This window comes from Ambystoma mexicanum, chromosome 10 (assembly GCF_040938575.1).
Source record: "Ambystoma mexicanum isolate Mex_15411 chromosome 10, UKY_AmexF1_1, whole genome shotgun sequence".
Taxonomy (NCBI): Eukaryota; Metazoa; Chordata; class Amphibia; order Caudata; family Ambystomatidae; genus Ambystoma; species Ambystoma mexicanum.
In genome coordinates, this window is record NC_090932.1 from 173,387,811 (window position 1) to 173,404,407 (window position 16,597).

At 43.3% G+C, this 16,597-nt stretch overlaps 1 protein-coding gene across 1 annotated transcript in view; it reads left to right on the top strand.

Annotated features, from left to right (window-relative positions):
• Positions 1 to 16,597, top strand: part of LOC138493148 (fish-egg lectin-like) — a 262,786-nt gene that overhangs the window by 115,113 nt on the left and 131,076 nt on the right. The window contains exon 2 of the mRNA XM_069620333.1: positions 9,968 to 10,201. Within this exon, the coding sequence (XP_069476434.1) occupies positions 9,968 to 10,201 (234 nt within the window). The remainder of the gene's footprint in view (positions 1 to 9,967; positions 10,202 to 16,597) is intronic.

Sequence of the window (16,597 nt, forward strand, 5' to 3'; positions counted from 1 at the left end):
GTAAATGTGAGGAGTTATGCATCTCTGCCATGCTTTGGTAAAACAGGCAGTAAATTTGAGATGTGAGGCATCTCTGCAGTGCTTTGCTAAAACAGGAAGCAATGTGTGGCGTAATGCATCTTCACAATGCTTTGGTAAACAAGGAGTAAATGTGAGGTGTAATGCATTTCTTCCAGGCTTTGGTAAAACAGGGAGCAAATATGAGGCATAATGCATCTTTGCCATGCTTTAGTAAAACAAGGAGCAAATGTGAGGTATAATGCATCTCTGCCATGCTTTGGTAAAACATGGAGTAAATGTGAGGCGCAATGCATATTTGCCATGCTTTTGTAAAACAGGAAATACATGTGAGGCGTGATGCATCTCTGCAATGCTTTGGTAAAACAAGGAGTAAATGTGAGGCGTAATGCATTTCTTCCAAGCTTTGATAAAACAGGGAGTAAATATGAGGGATAATGCATCTTTGCCATGCTTTGATAAAACAGGGAGTAAATATGAGGCATGATGCATCTCGGCAATGATTGGTAAAACAAGGAGTAAATGTGAGGAGTTATGCATCTCTGCCATGCTTTGGTAAACAGGAAGTAAATGAATGTGATGCGTAATGCATCTCTTTACATGCTTTGGTAATACAGGGAGTAAATGTAAGGCGTAATGTATCTTTGCCATGCTTTGGCAAAACAGGGAGTAAATGTGAGGTCCAATGCATCTCTTTCCATGCTTTGGTAAAACAGGTAGCAAATGTGAGGCATGATGGATCTCTGCCATGCTTTGGTAAAACAAGGAGTAAATGTGATGCATAATGCATCTCTGCCAAGCTTTGGTAAAACAGCGTATAAATATGAAGCATAATGCATCTTTGCCATGCTTGGGTAAAACAGGGAGGATTTGTGAGGTGACATGTACCTCTTTCCAGGCTTTGGTAAAACAGAGAGTACATGTGAGGCATGATGCATCTCTGCCATGCTTTGGTAAAACAGGGAGTAAATGTGAGGTGTAATGCATCTTTTTCCATGCTTTGGTAAAACAGGGAGTAAATATGAGGCATTATGCACCTTTGCAATGCTTTGGTGAACAGGGAGCAAATATTAGGTGTAATGCTTCCCTTTCTATGCTTTGGTCAAACAGGGGGTAAATGTGAGGCATGATGCATCTCTGCCATGCTTTGATAAAACAGGGAGTAAATATGAGGCGCAATGCATCTTTGCCATGCTTTGGTAACACAGTAAGCAAATGTGAGGCGTAATAACAGGGACTAAATGAATGTGACATGTAATGCATCTCGTTCCATGCTTTGGTAAAAAAGGGACTAAATGTGAGGCATATTGCATCTCTTTCCATGCTTTGGTAAAACAGGGAGTAAATGTGAGGCGTAATGTATCGTTGCCATGCTTTGGTAAAACAGGGACTAAATGTGAGGCATATTGCATCTCTTTCCATGATTTGGTAAAACAGGGAGTAAGTGTTGATGTATCTTTGCCATACTTTGGTAAAACAGGGAGTAAATGTGAGGTGTGATGCATCTGTGCCATGCTTTGGTAAAACACGGAGTTAATGTGAGCTATGATGGATATCTTTCCATGCTTTGCTAAAACAAGGAGTAAATGTGAGGTGTAATGCATCTCTGCCAAGCTATCTTAACACAGGGAGTAAATATGAGGCACAATGCTTCTTTGCAATGCTTTTGTAAAACAGGGAGTAAATGTAAGGTGTAATGCATCTCTTTCCATGCTTTGGTAAAACAGGAAGTAAATGTGAGGCGTGATGCATCTCTGCCATGTTTTGGTATAAAAAGGAGTAAATGTGAGTTGCAATGCATCTTTGACATGCTTTGGTAAAACAGGGTAAATGTGAGGTGTAATGCATTTCTTTACATGCTTTGGTAAAACATGGAGTAAATGTGAGGCGTGATGCATCTCTTTCCATGCTTTGGTAAAACAGGAAGTAAATAAATGTGAGGCGTAATGCATCTCTTTCCATGCTTTGGTAATACAGGGAGTAAATGTGAGGCGTAATGTATCTTTGCCATGCTTTTATAAAACAGGGAGCTAATGTGAGGTGTAATACGTCTCTTTCCATGCTTTCATAAAACAGGGAGCTAATGTGAGGTGTAATACATCTCTTTCCATGCTTTGGCAAAAATGGGATTAAATGTGACAAATAATGCATCTTTGCCATGCTTTGGTAATACAGGGAGTAATTGTGAGGCATGATGCATCTCTGCGATGCTTTCGTAAAACAGGAAGTAAACGTGAGGCGTAATGCATCTTTTCCATGCTTTGGTAAAACAAGGACTAAATGTGAGGCGTAATGCATCTCTTTCTATGCTTTGGTAAAACAAGGAGTAAATGTGAGGCGTAATGCATCTCGGCCAAGCTTTGGTAAAACAGGGAGCAAATATGAGGCATAATGCATCTTTGCCATGCTTTAGTAAAACAAGGAGCAAATGTGAGGTATAATGCATCTCTGCCATGCTTTGGTAAAACATGGAGTAAATGTGAGGCGCAATGCATATTTGCCATGCTTTTGTAAAACAGGAAATAAATGTGAGGCGTGATGCATCTCTGCAATGCTTTGGTAAAAAAGGAGTAAATGTGAGGCGTAATGCATTTCTTCCATGCTTTGATAAAACAGGGAGTAAATATGAGGCATGATGCATCTCGGCAATGCTTTGATAAAACAAGGAGTAAATATGAGGCGTAATGCATCTCTGCCAAACTTTGGTAAAACAGGCAGTGAATATGAGGCATACTGCATCTTTGCCATGCTTTGGTAAAACAAGCAGTAAATGTGAGACATAATGCATCTCTTCCCATGCTTTGATAAAACAGGGAGTAAATGTGAAGCATGATGCATCTCTGCCATGCTTTGGTAATACAAGGAGTAAATGTGAGGCGTAATGCATCTCTGTCATGCTTTGATAAAACAGGGAGTAAGGGTGAGGTGTAATATAACTCTTTCCATGCTTTGGTAAAACAGGGAGTACATTTGAGATGTGAGGCATCTCTGCAGTGCTTTGGTAAAACAGGGAGCAATGTGAGGCGTAATGCATCTTTGCAATGCTTTGGTAAAACAGGGAGTAAATGTGAGGAGTTATGCATCTTTGCCATGCTTTGGTAATACAGAAAGTAAATAAATGTGAGGCGTAATGCATCTCTTTCCATGCTTTGGTAATACAGGGAGTAAATGTGAGGCGTAATGTGTCTTTGCCATGCTTTTATAAAACAGGGAGCTAATGTGAGGTGTAATACGTCTCTTTCCATGCTTTCATAAAACAGGGAGCTAATGTGAGGTTTAATACATCTCTTTCCATGCTTTGGCAAAAATGGGATTAAATGTGACGAATAATGCATCTTTGCCATGCTTTGGTAATACAGGGAGTAATTGTGAGGCATGATGCATCTCTGCCATGCTTTCGTAAAACAGGAAGTAAACGTGAGGCGTAATGCATCTTTTCCATGCTTTGGTAAAACAAGGACTAAATGTGAGGCGTAATGCATCTCTTTCTATGCTTTGGTAAAACAGGGATTAAATGTGAGGCGTAATGCATCTCTGCCAAACTTTGGTAAAACAGGGAGCAAATATGAAGCATAATGCATCTTTGCCATGCTTTGGTAAAACAGGGAGTAAATATGAGGTGTAATACATCTCTTTCCATGCTTGGTAAAACATGGAGTAAATGTGAGGCGTGATGCATCTCTTTCCATGCTTTGGTAAAACAGGAAGTAAATAAATGTGAGGCGTAATGCATCTCTTTCCATGCTTTGGTAATACAGGGAGTAAATGTGAGGCATAATGCTTCTCTTGCCATGCTTTGGTAAACAGGAAGTAAATGAATGTGATGCGTAATGCATCTCTTTCCATGCTTTGGTAATACAGGGAGTAAATGTAAGGCGTAATGTATCTTTGCCATGCTTTGGTAAAACAGGGAGTAAATATGAGGTGTAATACATCTCTTTCCATGCTTTGGTAAAACATGGAGTAAATGTGAGGCGTGATGCATCTCTTTCCATGCTTTGGTAAAACAGGAAGTAAATAAATGTGAGGCGTAATGCATCTCTTTCCATGCTTTGGTAATACAGGGAGTAAATGTGAGACATAATGTATCTTTGCCATGCTTTGGTAAAGCAGGGAGTAAATGGGAGGCATAATGCATCTTTTGCATGATTTGGTAAAACAGGGAGTAAATGTGAGGCATGATACATCTCTGCCATGCTTTGATAAAACAGCGAGTAAATGTGAGGTGCAATGCATCTTTGCCATGCTTTGGTAAAACAAGGAGTAAATGTGAGGAGTTATGCATCTCTGCCATGCTCTGGTAAACAGGAAGTAAATGAATGTGATGCATAATGCATCTCTTTCCATGCTTTGGTAATACAGGGAGTAAATGTGAGGTGTAATGCATCTCTGCCATGCTTTGATAAAACAGGGAGTAAGGGTGAGGTGTAATATAACTCTTCCCATGCTGCTTTGGTAAAACAGGCAGTAAATTTGAGATGTGAGGCATCTCTGCAGTGCTTTGGTAAAACAGGGAGCAATGTGAGGCGTAATGCATCTTCACAATGCTTTGGTAAAACAGGGAGTACATGTGAGGAGTAATGCATCTTTGCCATGCTTTGGTAATACAGGGAGTAAATGTGAGGAGTGTTGCATCTCTGCCATGCTTTGGTAAAACAAGTGGTAAATGTGAGGTGTAATGCATTTCTTCCAAGCTTTGGTAAAACAGGGAGTAAATATGAGGCATAATGCATCTTTGCCATGGTTTGGTAAAACAGGGAGTAAACGTGAGGCGTAATGCATCTTTTCCATGCTTTAGTAAAACAAGGAGTAAATGTGAAGTGTAATTCATCTCTGCCATGCTTTGATAAAACGTAATAAATGTGAGGCGCAATGCATTTCTTCCAAGCTTTGATAAAACAGGGAGTAAATATGAGGCATAATGCATATTTGCCATGCTTTGATAAAACAGGGAGTAAATATGAGGCATGATGCATCTCGGCAATACTTTGATAAAACAAGGAGTATATGTGAGGAGTTATGCATCTCTGCCATGCTTTGGTAAAACAGGCAGTAAATTTGAGATGTGAGGCATCTCTGCAGTGCTTTGGTAAAACAGGAAGCAATGTGAGGCGTAATGCATCTTCACAATGCTTTGGTAAAACAGGGAGTAAATGTGAGGAGTAATGCATCTTTGCCATGTTTTGGTAATACAGGGAGTAAATGTGAGGAGTGATGCATCTCTGCCATGGTTTGGTAAAACAAGTGGTAAATGTGAGGTGTAATGCATTTCTTCCAAGCTTTGGTAAAACAGGGGGCAAATATGAGGCATAATGCATCTTTGCCATGCTTTAGTAAAACAAGGAGCAAATGTGAGGTATAATGCATCTCTGCCATGCTTTGGTAAAACATGGAGTAAATGTGAGGCGCAATGCATATTTGCCATGCTTTTGTAAAACAGGAAATACATGTGAGGCGTGATGCATCTCTGCAATGCTTTGGTAAAACAAGGAGTAAATGTGAGGCGTAATGCATTTCTTCCAAGCTTTGATAAAACAGGGAGTAAATATGAGGCATAATGCATCTTTGCCATGCTTTGATAAAACAGGGAGTAAATATGAGGCATGATGCATCTCGGCAATGTTTGGTAAAACAAGGAGTAAATGTGAGGAGTTATGCATCTCTGCCATGCTTTGGTAAACAGGAAGTAAATGAATGTGATGCGTAATGCATCTCTTTACATGCTTTGGTAATACAGGGAGTAAATGTAAGGCGTAATGTATCTTTGCCATGCTTTGGCAAAACAGGGAGTAAATGTGAGGTCCAATGGATCTCTTTCCATGCTTTGGTAAAACAGGTAGCAAATGTGAGGCATGGTGGATCTCTGCCAGGCTTTGGTAAAACAGGGAGTTAATGTGAGCCATGATGCATCTCTGCCATGCTTTGGTAAAACAAGGAGTAAATGTGAGGCATAATGCATCTCTGCCAAGCTTTGGTAAAACAGCGTATAAATATGAAGCATAATGCATCTTTGTCATGCTTTGGTAAAACAGGAAGTAAATGTGAGTCATAATGCATCTCCTTCCATGGTTTGGGAAAACAGGGAGTAAATGTGAGACGTGATGCATCCCCCCATGCTTTGATAAAACAGGGAGTAAATGTGAGGTGCAATGCATCTTTGCCATGCTTTGGTAAAACAGGGAGTAAATATGAGGCATAATGCATCTTTGCCATGCTTTGGTAAGACAGGGAGTAAATGTGAGGCGTAATGCATCTCTTTCCATGCTTTGGTAAAACAGGGATTAAATGTGAAGCGTAATGCATCTCTGCCATGCTTTGATAAAACAGGGAGTAAATGTGAGGTGCAATGCATCTTTGCCATGCTTTGGTAAAGCATGGAGTAAATGGGAGGCATAATGCATCTTTTGCATGATTTGGTAAAACAGGGAGTAAATGTGAGGCATGATACATCTCTGCCATGCTTTGATAAAACAAAGAGTAAATATGAAGCGTAATGCATCTCTGCCAAGCGTTGCTAAAACAGGGAGTAAATATGAGGTGCAATGCATCTTTGCCATGCTTTGGTAAAACAGGGAGTACATGTGAAACGTGATGCATTTCTGCAATGCTTTAGTAAAACAGGGAGCCATGTGAGGTGTAATGCATCTTTGCCATCTTTTGGTAAAACAGGGAGAAAATATGAGGCATAAGGCATCTTTGGCATGACTTGGTAAAACAGGGAGTAAATGTGAGGCATAATGCATCTTTGCCATGCTTTGGTAAAACAGGGAGTAAATGTGAGGTGTAATGCATCTCTTTCCATGCTTTGATAAAACAGGGAGTAAATGTGAGGTGTAATGCATCTCTTTCCATGCTTTGGTAAAACAGGGAGTAAATGTCAGATGTGATGCATCTCTGCAATGCTTTGGTAAAACAGGGAGCAATGTGAGGCGTAATGCATCTTTGCAATGCTTTGGTACAACAGGGAGTAAATGCGAGGAGTAATGCATCTTTGCCATGTTTTCGTAATACAGGGAGGAAATGTGAGGAGTGATGCATCTCTGCCATGCTTTGGGAAATAGGGAGTAAAAGTGAGGCGTAATGCATCCCTTTCCATTCTTTGGTAAAACAGGGAGTAAATGTGAGGTGTAATGCATCTCTTTCCATGCTTTGGTAAAACATGGAGTAAAAATGAGGCATGATGCATCTTTGCCATGCTTTGCTAAAACAGGGAGTAAATGTGAGGCATGATGCATCTCTGCCAAGCTTTGATAAACCAAGGAGTAAATGTGAGGTGCAATGCGTCTTTGCCATGCTTTGGTAAAACAGGGAGTAAATGTGAGATGTGATGCATCTCTGCAATGCTTTGGTAAAACAGGGAGCAATGTAAGGTGTAATGCATCTTCGCCATGCTTTGGTAAACAGGGAGTAAATGTGACGAGTAAGACATCTTTGCCATGCTTTGGTAATACAGGGAGTAAATGTAAGGCTTGATGCATCTATGCCATGCTTTGGGACACAGGGAGTAAATGTGAGGCATATGCATCTCTTTCCATGCTTTGGTAAAACAGGAAGTAAATGGATGTGAGGCGTAATGCATCTCTTTCCATGCTTTGGTTATACAGGGAGTAAATGTAAGGTGTAATGCATCTCTTTCCCTACTTTGGCAAAACAGGGGGTAAATGTGAGGCGTAATGCATCTCTGTGCATGATTTGGCAAAGCAGGGAGTAAATTGGAGCTGTAATGCATTTCTTGCCATGTTTTGGTAAGACGGAGTAAATGAAGCGTGATGTATCTCTGCAATCTTTGGAAAAACAAGGAGCAATGTGAGGCATAATGCATCTTTGCCATGCTTTGGTAAAACAGGGAGTAAATTTGAGGAGTAATGCATCTTTGCCATGCTTTGGTAATACAGGGAGTAAATTTGAGGCGTGATGCATCTCTGCCATGCTTTGGTAATACAGGAAGTAAATGTGAGGCGTAATGCATCTTTGCAATGCTTTGATAAAACAAGGAATACATGTGAGGCGTAATGCATCTCTGCCAAGCTTCGGTAAAACACAGAGCAAATACGAGGCATCATGCATCTTTGCCATGCTTTAGTAAAACAGTAAGCAAATGTGAGGCTTAATGCATCTCTTTGCGTGCTTTGGTAAAACAGGGAGTAAATGTGAGGCATGATGCATCTCTGCCATGCTTTGGTAAAACAAGGAGTAAATATGTAGTGTAATGTATCACTGCCATGCTTTGGTTAAACAGGGAGTAAATATGAGATGCAATAAATCTTTGCCATGCTTTTGTAAAACAGGGAGTACATGTGAGGTGTGATGCATCTCTGCCATGCTTTGTTAAAACATGGAGTAAATTTGTGGCGTAATGCATCTCTGCCACGCTTTGGTAAAACAGGAAGTAAATATGAGGCATATTGCATCTTTGCCAGGCTCTGGTAAAACAGGGAGTAAATGTGAGGCCAAATGCATCTCTTTCCATGCTTTGGTAAGACAGGAATTAACTGTGAGGCGTGATGCATCTCTGCCATGCTTTGGTAAAGCAGGGAGTAAATGTGAGGTATAATGCATGTCTGCCATGCTTTCCTCCTCGGTCATGGAGGAGCACAGCGTTTCACACCTGCATGAGATTTCCATGGAGGCTTAAGACAAATCGAGGCCTATGGGGTCCGCCTCTAATTAGCACCTGCTAACGAGCAGGAGACCTTTAATAAATGCCTTCTGCAAAAGGTAATTTGCCTGCGACATTAACCTTTTTGCAAAATGGAACATAAAAGCAAGGAGAAAAGGCAATTTTGCCTGGATTTACTCTTTACTTTTCCACTATTCCTTGCAAATGTTTTACATTGCATGCCCGGGGCCCAGTATGTACGTTCCTACATTGGTGGCATGCGATTAGCATTCATTTGATTTAAAATGACCCCCTTAATATTGTTATGGAAATATGTGTTTCGTATGTGTAGTGTTACCCCTTGGAGTGCTTTTAACACTTTAAACAATGAACGATAGTAGAAATCACAAATGTCGCGGGTTCTGTGGTTCTTCCTAGGCAGTGTATTTTGCTTTGACACATTAATCCAGAGGTGCCTTAAAAGGTAATTGTGTGATCCCTGTACAGTAGACATTTATTGGGGGGTAACCTGAAAGCTCCTGGTGCCCAGGAGTCGGGCATGCATTACCCTAGCCAAATATTATTTTTCCTAACAGATGCTGCTCAATGCATGGCCCCTGCTAATAGAATCGCATAAGTTGCCCCGGAAAGTACTGCTGGTGCTCGCCCATAGGTAGTTGCACTGACCTGTCTGCCCCGTGGGCTTACACACCCAGATGCACGCTGCATGGAAGGCCAACAGTGCTCCAGTGAGGTCAATCAATGACCTCATCTTAAAATGGCCCCACCATTTGCAATGCCATGTAGTGCCTTAGTCCTTTGTAGTAATGTAACATGTCCTATATTCTGTTCAGAGTAGAGTGTTCTAGGCTGATGTAATGAGGTGTGTATAGCCTCCCACGGGAACTCCCGGTTAAGTCCGAGTGACGTTAACACGTCGATTCGGCCTGCGTGCCCTGCTTCCTGACTGCACGGCCTCATTTGCAAGAATGCTCATAGAATGTAAGCATGACAGGTTTCTGTGGGGCGATGGTGGACCGAGGGCAGACATTTTGTTGATGTTGAGGTGCGTGTGTGTGTAATAAAATATATTGCAGTCAACTTGATCTCATACCTTCACAAGCACGAGTCATGTGTCTTATTAAAATGAAAGTTATAACCTTTGGGGAGATGTATTTGAGATCTAGTGGCTGCAATCTCTTGACTAGGAGGGCCACCGGCTGCCATCCACACTAAGAGGAGTGGAGGATGATGCAAGAGGCATTGGCCAATGTGGCGATCACACTTTGCATTTGCTGTTAGTGTATCCCCGGATGCAAACACCCCAGCATCTCACCCTGTGTGTTTCAGTTACAGTTCTGAATTGCCAGTCCGTGCCAGGAAGCCTGGTGCAGATAGATGCCGGCAGCGGGCAGGTGTTTGGAGTGGCTGGAGGTGGCGGCATTGTCACCCTCTTGGGGGGAGTCTGGTCCCAGCTGCCCGGGGCTCTTACACACGTCACAGTCGGTCCTGCTGGAGTCTGGGGTGTGAACATACACCAAATGATCTTTGGATGGAACGGTGCAAGCTGGGTCCAAAAACCAGGTAGGGTTCCAAAATCATTTGCATTACATTGGCTTTTTTCAATTCGATTCAAATATGTTCAACTTTGTGTATGCCTTAAAATAATGTACAGTATCTATATGTTTTGCACATGCGCCGTTGTATGGGTCTATGGCCAGATAATAAAATACATCGATTGACTGTATTTCTTTTACACAGCATCGACCACAAAATACAGAAGAAATTACCAAATAACCATCACTGCGAGCCACAATTATATAACATTTTCAGTCTAGACCTGGGAATATTAGGTGTTATCGTTACCCAGTTGGGCAGCCTCGGAATCCACCCTCCCAGTGTACAAAATGCGAGCAAGGTGTTTCTAAGAGATGGCGGACTTATCTAACCGGCATGTTGACGTGCCGGCAATTGACTGTCACTGTGAACAGTGATACATGTGAACATCTTTCAGAAACAGAATTCAAGGGAAACAAAACGTTATCATAAGTTAAAGCAACATTTACTTTCAATTCCCCAGTGCAATGTCAACGTATCTCTTCTCAAGCCCATTGACCCGCATACACCACCTGCACTACTTGCTACACACCGCGCGTCCCAAACAAAGGCGCTCAATCCCATTGCAAGGCAGGGCCCCCTCCCTTGCAGCAAACATTCTGTGAGAAAGGACAGGTTATTTAGTGACACTCAAGGGCAGCATCTAGTTGCCAAGGCATCTTTCCACTATCTCTAGTGCCTGCATTATGAGTTAGGTGGCCATGGTAAAAACAGGCAGCATATCCTGTCTTTAGCAACTACCATTCTATTTAGGTCAATGGATTTACTTAACTTTATGTAGTCTTTCTGGGAAATACCACATGATTTTAAGTTGAAGACCACAAAGGGTGGTGGTAAAAATATTAACCCCAGAGCAGAGAGGTATGCCCTCATTCTTACTCTTTCTGCTATATGGTGTACCAACGGGTCCATACTGACCCTTATGTGCGTTGCGCTGCATGGTGCAATAGCGCTGTGAGCAACAATGTTATATTCATCCCCGAAACAGGGCTGGAAATGAATGTGTTTATAGAAGCAAACATGATACCCGTTTTCCTGAAATACCCACCCGTAGGGCAGTAAATTACCAATACTCTGCAGACTCACAGAGTTCCACAAGTGTTAATTGTTAGGCAGAATCCTGTGCAGTCCCCTTAGGGACCACTACACACAATTAAGACTACAGGTGGTGATACAAGTTTTACCTTTGGTACAAGCCTGTACTACTATGTCAGAGTGGTAGCAGTGGTGGAGCAGCCAGGCTTATCTCAAGAGTATATGAGCAGTAGCAGAGATTACACAAAGGGACCACAATTACTTTGACTCAAGCAAACACTGACTCAAGGTTTCAGGTAAAAAATATAAGTACATTTATTTTTACACCATCAGTTATAAACACAACACCTCTATTAAACTTTAAACAAAACCACACGTTAAATATACAACTAACCAATTCACTTTGTACAGTATGTCTCAAGGTAAGTACCCTGTGTTTTGATGAAACGGTGTTATGAACAAAACACGATACCGCGGATACGGTTGCGATCACTTTTTGACAATTCGGTCTACTTAATAAACGTGTATCCGTGACATGAAATCCTACCGGTGTGTTAGGCAGAATCCTGTGCAGTGCCCTTAGGGACCACTACACACAATTAAGACTACAGGTGGCAATACAAGTTTTACCTTTGGTACAAGCCTGTACTACTAAGTTATAGTGGTAGCAGTAGCAGAGCAGCCAGGCTTATCTCAAGAGTATATGAGCAGTAGCAGAGATTACACAAAGGGACCACAATTACTATGACTCAAGCAAACACTGACTCAAGGTTTCAGGTAAAAAAATATAAGTGCATTTATTTTTAAACCATCGGTTATAAACACAACACTTCTATTAAACTTTAAACAAAACCACACGTTAAATGTACTACAACTAACCACTTCACTTTGTACAGTATGTCTCAAGGTAAGTACCCTGTGTTTGAATGAACCGGTGTTATGAACAAAACACGCTAGCGCGGATACGGCTGCGATCACTTTTTGACAGTTCGGTCTACTCAATAAACGCGTATCCGTGACATGAAATGCTACCGGGGCAAAAACACACTTAGCACCTGAGATACCCAGAGGGAGTTGGAGGCAAAAATCACAGGCAATATTTAGGTTAGGCAGACAGTATTGAGAAATACTCAGGAACAGGAGTTCAAAAGTCAAAGGGTCGGAGCCAGGTTTAAGTGACACCGGAGACCTGTTGCCGAGGATCACACCGTTAGAAAGTTCACGATTCAGCGTAGCCCAAAAGTACTTGGATATTGTCAAATGTTCGGAAGCAAAAGTTATAAGAAGGAGGGAAGACAAGGACGAGCCTTGAGGATGAAGAAAAGGGGTTCACCCAGTTTCCTCGAGTAGAACACAGTACCTTATTCCACGATGCAGCTGGAGCCCTGACAGTTGTTCCTGTTGGTTTCCCGCAGACGCACGATTCGTGGAGCTTCGTTGTGAAGGAGGACGTCTGAAGGGGGTCTGCACCACACAGGGATGAAGCCGGCAGCAGCAACAACGAATAAAAGATGCACTTCTTAAAAACAGGAGAGGCTCAGCAGGTGGCTATCCGGACCACTACAGCAGTGTGCAGCGATTTTGACCACGGCAGAGATCTCTGGCTGAAGAAGATGAACTGGTTATCCCCACCAGGCTCAAGGGAAGAAGACTCCGGACTGGATCTCCTCTTAGTCATCGAAGGGTAGATAGCTCAGGACTGCAGCAGGGCTTCACCGGGACGGGGTAGTTGCAGCACCCGTCGTTCTCTCCGCTTCTCTTCGGTTCCTTGTAGTTCCAGAGGCGACTCTGACTTCTAGCCCAAGAGACCTGCCTTTTATGCGCAAAACCCCCATTCTCACAGCCTGGCTGTCAATCACACAGCAGAGGGGTTGTCCAGTCGGGACAACCACCTCAGCCAATCATGGCAAAGTGCGACTTGGGTTTCCTAGGATACCCTGTGCAGGGGGTGACTACACCCCTCCCTCACATTCAGCCCATCTAGACACCCAGGCGCCTTGAGGAGGGTTTCTCTGCAGAAGCCCGCCAAAAAGACGGTGAACAAAGAAGGCAAACCTAGTTTGCTGCGCAAAGTAAAACACAAGAAGGACTTTAACAAAAAGAAATGGCGAATAAACCCAACCGGAGCCAAAAGAAAGACGATTCGGTGAAGCGGGTTTATGTTCGAGGCTAATATAATAGCCAAGAACAATACCACGTTTATCTAATATAACCGTGGTGGAAAGGTTAGGGTAGATACCACTGCCACCAGCCAAGTCTTAATGTTAAAAGAGTGAAACAATGCTCAGGGAGGTACAGACAGAAAAGGGGTTCAGGTTAGCCCTTTCCAGTACTCCATGTAAAATGGGGTGTACTGGGTCTGTGGTAAAAATGACTATGTAAAGTAAATGGCAACTTTACCTTTCTCTGGGGGTCAGTAGTCAGCCCCAGTGAAATGGAGTCAGGGGGAAGTCTTAAAGACAACCCTGGGTTACTACACTGAGGGTGCAGTGTAACCCATACAAGAACAGGGGCACCTGGAGTGGTGTGCTCCAGTGCCCAAGATCACACAATGAGTAAAAACACATAGGCCAAAACACATGCAAGAGTGGAAAAAGATGTACTCTCTTACCAGGTGGAATAAAATAAACTCCAGAAATCCAGCAAAGCTGCTGGGGGACTCACTAGGTGAGGGAAATTAACCCTAGAATGAGAATTCTCCCTAACACGGGGCAAAAGCACAGTTAGCACCTGAGATACCCAGAGGGAGTTGGAGGCAAAAATCACAGGCAATATTTAGGTTAGGCAGGCAGCATCGAGAAACACTCAGAAACAGGAGTTCAAAAGTCAAATGGTCGGAGCCAGGTTTAGGTGACACTGGAGACCTGTGCCGAAGATCACACCGTTAGACTGCTCACGATTCAGCGTAGCCCAAAAGTACTTGGATATTATCAAATGTTCAGAAGCAAAAGTTACAAGAAGGAGGGAAGACAAGGACGAGCCTTGAAGTTGAAGAAAAGGGGTTCACCCAGTTTCCAAGAGTAGGACACAGTACCTCATTCCAACGATGCAGCTGGTGCCCTGGCAGTTGTTCCTGTTGGTTTCCCGCAGACCCACGATTGTAGAGCTTCGTTGTGAAGGAAAACATCTGAAGGGGGTCTGCACCACGCAGGGATGAAGCCAGCAGCAGCGACAATGAAAAGGTGTGCTCCTTAAAAACAGGAGAGGCTCAGCAGGTGGCTATCCGGACCACTACAGCAGTGTGCAGCGATTTCGATCACGGCGGAGATCTCTGGCTGAAGAAGACGAGCTGGTTATCCCACCAGGCTCAAAGGAAGAAGACTCCGGACTGGATCTCCTCTTAGTCGTTGAAGGGAAGATAGCTCAGGACTGCAGCAGGGCTTCACCGGGACGGGGTAGTTGCAGCAGCCATCGTTCTCTCTGCTTCTCTTCGGTTCCTTGTAGCTCCAGAGGCGACTGACTTCTAGCCCAAGAGACCTGCCTTTTATGCGCAAAACCCCCATTCACACAGCCTGGCTGTCAATCTCGCAGCAGGGGGTTGTCCAGCCGGGACAACCACCTCAGCCAATCATGACAAAGTGCGACTTGGGTTTCCTAGGATACCCTGTGCAGGGGGTGACTACACCCCTTCCCCACATTCAGTATACCAAGACACCCAAGCGCCAAGAGGAGGGCTTCTCTGCAGAAGCCCGCCAAAAGACGGCGAACAAAGAAGGTGAACCTAGTTTGCCGCGCAAAGTAAAACACAAGAAGGACTGTAACAAAAAGAAACGGCGAATAAACCCAACCGGAGCCAAAAGAAAGACGATTTGGTCAAGCGGGTTTATGTTCGAGGCTAATATAGTAGCCAAGAACAGTACCACGATTATCTAATATAATCGCGGTAGAAAAGTTAGGGTAGTTACCACTGCCACCAGCCAAGTCTAAATGTTAAAAGAGCAAAACAATGCTCAGGGAGGTACAGACAGAAAAGGGGTACAGATTAGCCCTTTCCAGTACTCGATGTAAGATGGGGTGTACTGGGTCTGTGGAACAAATGACTATGTAAAGTAAATGGCAACTTTACCTTTCTCTGGGGGACAGTAGTCAGCCCCAGCGAAATGGAGTCAGAGGGAAGCCTTAAAGACAACCATGGGTTACTACACTAAAGGTGCTGTGTAACCCGTACAAGAACAGGGGCACCTGGAGTGGTGTGCTCCAGTGCCCAAGATCACACAATGAGTAAAAACACAAAGGCCAAAACACATGTAAGAGTGGAAAAAAGATGTACACTCTTACCAGGTGGAAAAAATAAACACCAGAAATCCAGCAAAGCTGCTGGGGGACTCACTAGGTGAGGGAAATTAGCCCTACAAGGAGAATTCTCCCTAACACTCACCCCCCCCCCCCAGACTAAGGGACAGGAGGATTTAATCCACTCCTGGATGGATCTCATACCTCTAGTCGGTTACAAACTTCCTAGAGAGACCATCAGCGTTTTGGTGGTGACTTCCTGCTCTGTGCTTAATGGAAAAATCAAATCCTTGCAGGCTGATTGACTATCTGAGTAATTTTGGGTTTTCCCCTTTCATTTGCATCGGCCATCTCAAGGGTTGGTGGTCAGTCTGAATGATGAAGGTAGATTCATACAAGTATGGTCTAAACCTCTTCAGTGACCACGCAATAGCAAAGCATTCTCTTTCTATTGTTGCCCACCTTGTTTCAGGATCCTTTAACTTCCTGCTGATGAAACAAATGGGGTGTTCTCTACCTTTCTCATCCAGTTGACTAAGGAATGCACCTACACCTACATTAGAATTATCAGTTTGTACAATGAAGGGTTGGTGGTAGTCAGGAGCTCTTAGGACTGGAGCTTGACAAAGGGCTTTTTTTAGTCCTTCAAAGGCTTGATTGCACTCCTCATTCCACCTGACCTTTTTAGGAAATGTTGGAGAAGAGATGACCTTCAAGGGAGAAGCTATGGTCCCATAGTTCTCTATGAAGTTCCTGTAATACCAGGTGAGACCTAAAAAGGCTCTCACTTGGGTTTAAGTAGTAGGGGTGGCCCAGCATTGTACATCTTGTACTTTGCTAGGCAATGGCCTTATTTCACCTCCTCCTACTTCATGCCCAAGGTAGACCACTGAACTCTGACCAATTTGACATTTGTTTGCCTTTATGGTCAGATGGGCCTGTTCCAGAGCCTGTAATACATAACCTAGGTGTTCAATATGTTCTTTCCATGTAGGGCTGAACACTGCAATGTCATCCAAGTATGCCATGCAGAAGTCCTCCATCCCATTCAGAACGTGATTGACCATCCTCTGAAATGTAGCAGGTGCATTCTTT